At 39.2% G+C, this 4,074-nt stretch overlaps 1 protein-coding gene across 1 annotated transcript in view; it reads left to right on the forward strand.

Moving 5' to 3' along the window:
• Positions 1 to 4,074, forward strand: part of CTAGE5 (CTAGE family member 5) — a 48,204-nt gene that overhangs the window by 13,386 nt on the left and 30,744 nt on the right. Inside the window, exons 2-4 of the mRNA XM_015426352.1 lie at positions 1,294 to 1,425; positions 3,187 to 3,208; positions 3,309 to 3,397. Of these exons, the coding sequence (XP_015281838.1) occupies positions 1,294 to 1,425; positions 3,187 to 3,208; positions 3,309 to 3,397 (243 nt within the window). The remainder of the gene's footprint in view (positions 1 to 1,293; positions 1,426 to 3,186; positions 3,209 to 3,308; positions 3,398 to 4,074) is intronic.

A 4,074-nucleotide genomic window follows, 5' to 3' on the forward strand; every position in this document is an offset into this window, starting at 1 on the left:
TAATTTGGGGCTATGAAGTGGCAGGTAAGGTAGAAAAGCACTTCCTCCTATGCCATGTTTTCTGGGTTCCAAGGGTCTGGAAAGTGGTTCCATAGCCTATTACACGGTTGCCAACTCTGGGTTGGGAAATAGCTGTAGATTTGAGGGGTAGAGTCTGGGGAGGGCAGGGTTTGGGGTGGGGAGGGACTTCAGCAGGGTATAATGCCATAGAGTCCACTGCCCAAAGCAGCCATTGTCTCCAGGAGAACTGATCCTGGTCATCTGGAGATTAGTTGTAATAGCTGGGAAATTTTCTGTAGGGGAAATGATGTGCTGTGGCTGAGGAACACGGTGATTTGTTGGAGATCTCCAGGCCCCACAGGGAGATTGGGATATGTATTTTACCTCAAGACTCCCAACAGCAACAGCAAACTTTTTAGAATGTTAGAGGTAAAGGCCAATCAGGCAGCATATGCAAATGACCTCTGTGTTCTGACTGGCTATTGGGGGGAGAGGAAAAGCAAACTGTTTAGAATATTGGATGCGAGACTCAGGCAATGCAGCCAGTGGATAGGGACAGCTTCTGAATGGCAGATCACGGGGCCAAAGGCTGTGGGCGCCGTGTGGAATGTTCAGCAACTTGCCACCACCAAAACAGCTTTATAATATAGGAGAGATGACTCTTTATGTTCCTTTGTCAAGTATGTACTTGCACCTTTTGAGTATTGTTATTTTTGGTGACAGTTGGAGGTGGATATGCATACTTACATTGGGATCAGATCCCATTGATTTATGTGGGGTTTACTTTCAAGAAAGTTTACTCTGGGTTGGAGACTAGTGCACACACTTAGGATCAAGACTCATTGCTTATAGTAGGATTTATTTCTGAGTAAATGTATCAAGTCAAACTATATGTCATATTTCAAAGGAATTTATGAGTATGTTTGATATCAAGACCATAAATTTGTGATTTATGCAGTAACCTGTAATCTCTGATGCAGTAACCGTTAAGTAAATAGAATCTGAAAACCAAATATAGGACTTGCGATAACATCTATCTCTTCTCAAAAAGTAAATAAATGCAAACTCTGTGGTTGAATTATTACTGTAGAATGCTAACAGTTGGTAGTCTGCTCTTTTATATACAATTGCTTATCATGAGACAATAATAGTTTTTTTCCTTTCAACTTTTCTGTAGTATTTCTAGCATGTAAAGCATTTTATCTATTGCATTCTGGAAAAAATCAAAGTTAACATAATCAAAGATACATTTTTTTTTTTTTGGAAAAAAACTTGTTTATGTTTTTCCTGAAGGTTGTTGCAGCATTGCCTGAAAATGTGAGACCTGGTCCAAATCTGTATGGATTCCCATGGGAAATGGTGATATGTTGTGCAGTGGTCGCCCTTTTAATTGTCTTTCTACTAATGTACAGGAGCTATCAGTCAGTAAGTATGCAGTATGACCAATGCAACATTGTACCAGACTGAATAGGTATCCTTTCAAAATGATTTCCAAGATCCTCATTAGAGCATAATTATGCAGCCTGATTTTTATGCTTTATGTCAACTTGGAAATATGTTCTACTAATATATTCAGTGGGGTTTAGGATTTCAGAGAGAGAACGGTGCACATAACCATGGTGGATACATTTCTCCAGTCTTAATATGGAAGAAATGCTATATTTTGACACATTTTGACACGGTATTTGGACATTAGCTTTAAAGAGGCCTTGTGGTGTATTAAAGTACATATAGGGAACCCATTCCAGTATTTTGGTGCTGTGATTAGATTACCAAAGTTAAGTTCTGTGTATTTATTTAAATACTGAGAAGTTGTATTTGAAATCCTCAAGGAAGTATAGGCTCCATTTTAAAAATCAGTTTAAAGAGCTGCTAGATTATACTTGCTAGTACAGCTTTTGCTCTTAGCTTTCCATCTAAATTCTTTTTCAAACTTGCATTTTATCTGTGTCTCCTGAAGTTTTGATTACCCAGTTAGGACATTCTAACCCTTGCATTCCCCCAAGCTCTGGTCCTCCCTGCCCCCTTTAAAGATGTTGCTTGCATTGATGTTTCCTTGTATCCTCAAGAACAGAGTCAGCTGTAATTTATTTGGGATTGTGTGTTTCTAATAACAAGATGACATAAGCCGAGAAACATCTTTGCTTTTCTTATAAACTTAGGCTAGATTTATCTTGCAGCTGTATTTCTGTATTTTGAGGTTCCATTTCTTTTGATATCTTGCAACCACTGTTCCCTCTAAGCTGAGTTAGTGTGAGCTAGCTCACAGTTTTTTAGCCTCCGGCTCAAAGATTTTTGTTTTCGCTCAGGGAGGAGGGCTCCAGAGCAAACTAATTGATGCTGTAGCCAAATTGTGTGCTCACAACTTTAATGCCAGTAGCTCACAAAGTAGAATTTTTGCTCACGAGACTCCACAGCTTAGCGGGAACATTGCTTGCAACTAATATTTCATTGATACTGAATAGTTTATCGTATGCAACATTCTTTCTGTTTTATTTTAATCGCAAATTTTTCTAGCTCTTCCCTAATTAGGAGCTTGTTGTAGGAAAGCCAGGATGTTTAAACATATTGAATGCTTTCCAGAGGAAACATACCAGAATACTATCTTGCAATCCTGATTAATTTGAGGCTATAAATTGAGATTTGTTGTGGGAAGTATCAATAAAGCGGGGAAGTAATACAGAGAATATCTGGTTTGTGTCAGCGGTTAAGGGGGTAATGTTGCTGAATAACAGGGAGCACAGGAAGGATGTGGTGGGAGAACTTTGTGTGTGTGAGTTATTCACAGTGTTCATTCACAAAATGTTTATAACTTGGAGCAGTATGGATTTAACAGTTGGGAGTAGGTGATGGGATTGCATGCCCCTACAGACTAAACAAATTTGTGCCCAGCCACACTTCAGGGATACATTTTGCACTACTGGCCTTAAGGGGAACCAGGTTCCAAGGGAACTGACATATTCCTTGAGCATGATTAAAGGGAGAGAGATTGTAGGGAGGGAAGTTCATAGTTCTCTGACCTTCTTTGGATCTCTTAGCTATGCTAAGAGCCTGATATTAATCTGCTTCAGGCCTGAGAGTCAACTTCAGTTTGTGCTGACTTTGGTATTCAAATCTTGTTTTAAGATTGAAAATTGAGGTTTAATTGTATTCCCTAAGATTGCAATATTTTCTCTTTTTTTGCAGGTTAGAAGTAGACTTTATGTTGGTAAGTTCAACTTTTTTGTTTGTGGGTTGTGTCTAGCTAAAGAATTGAATTGAAATTATTTTCTGCCAATTAAGTTACCACATTCTTCCTTCTTTTTTAGGAAGAGAGAGGCAACTTGCTAGTAAAGTTGCAGAACTTGTTGAAGACAAATGTAAAGTACTTGAAAAGCTTAGCCTCTGCAAAAAAGAGGTAACCTTGACTGCTGTTTTCCTCTGTGCTTAAATGAAAAAAGTTCCTATTATTGCTTCTTCCTAAGATTTCAGATATTATATAATCTAGCCATTCATTGAGTGATCTATTTCTTCATGTACAATGGAGTGTGTCTTTCCTTACACCACCTTTATTCTTGGCATAATCTCATGCTAGAACAGGGGTGAGGCTAGCCTCTGAGTGAATATGGGATTCTAACCAAGTCCCACTTATCTACCTGACTCCACCCATTTTTCTCCTTTGGACTAGTAGTGTCCTGTTGGTACAAAGGTTATGCTGGCAGAAGCCTTGGACTAACTAGTCGTTCAGGCACTATATGGGCATATTGTTTTGCTTTGCCACCACAAGGGGTGTTAGTAAAGATCCTCTCCTGCTCATCTGATATAACTCAAGAATAAACAACGGAACATAACTTATTTGTGGGGATCTCCAACCTTGTCAAGCATGTAGGCACTTTTGGCATTTTGAGAAGAGTTACTGGCTGTCATCAGAAAATGGCTGCTGTATGAGGGGTGCAGCTAAGGTTGCCAACGACACAAAGGAAAATGTCTCACCCTCTTAACAGAGGCTTAATGGAATGTTATTTATCAGGTGATGTTACTTACCTCCATGCCATGAAGAGCTTCACCTGCCTATTTCCACATTTTACGCCTTCA

This window comes from Gekko japonicus, unplaced genomic scaffold (assembly GCF_001447785.1).
Source record: "Gekko japonicus isolate JY-2015 unplaced genomic scaffold, Gekko_japonicus_V1.1 scaffold719, whole genome shotgun sequence".
NCBI classification, from domain to species: Eukaryota; Metazoa; Chordata; class Lepidosauria; order Squamata; family Gekkonidae; genus Gekko; species Gekko japonicus.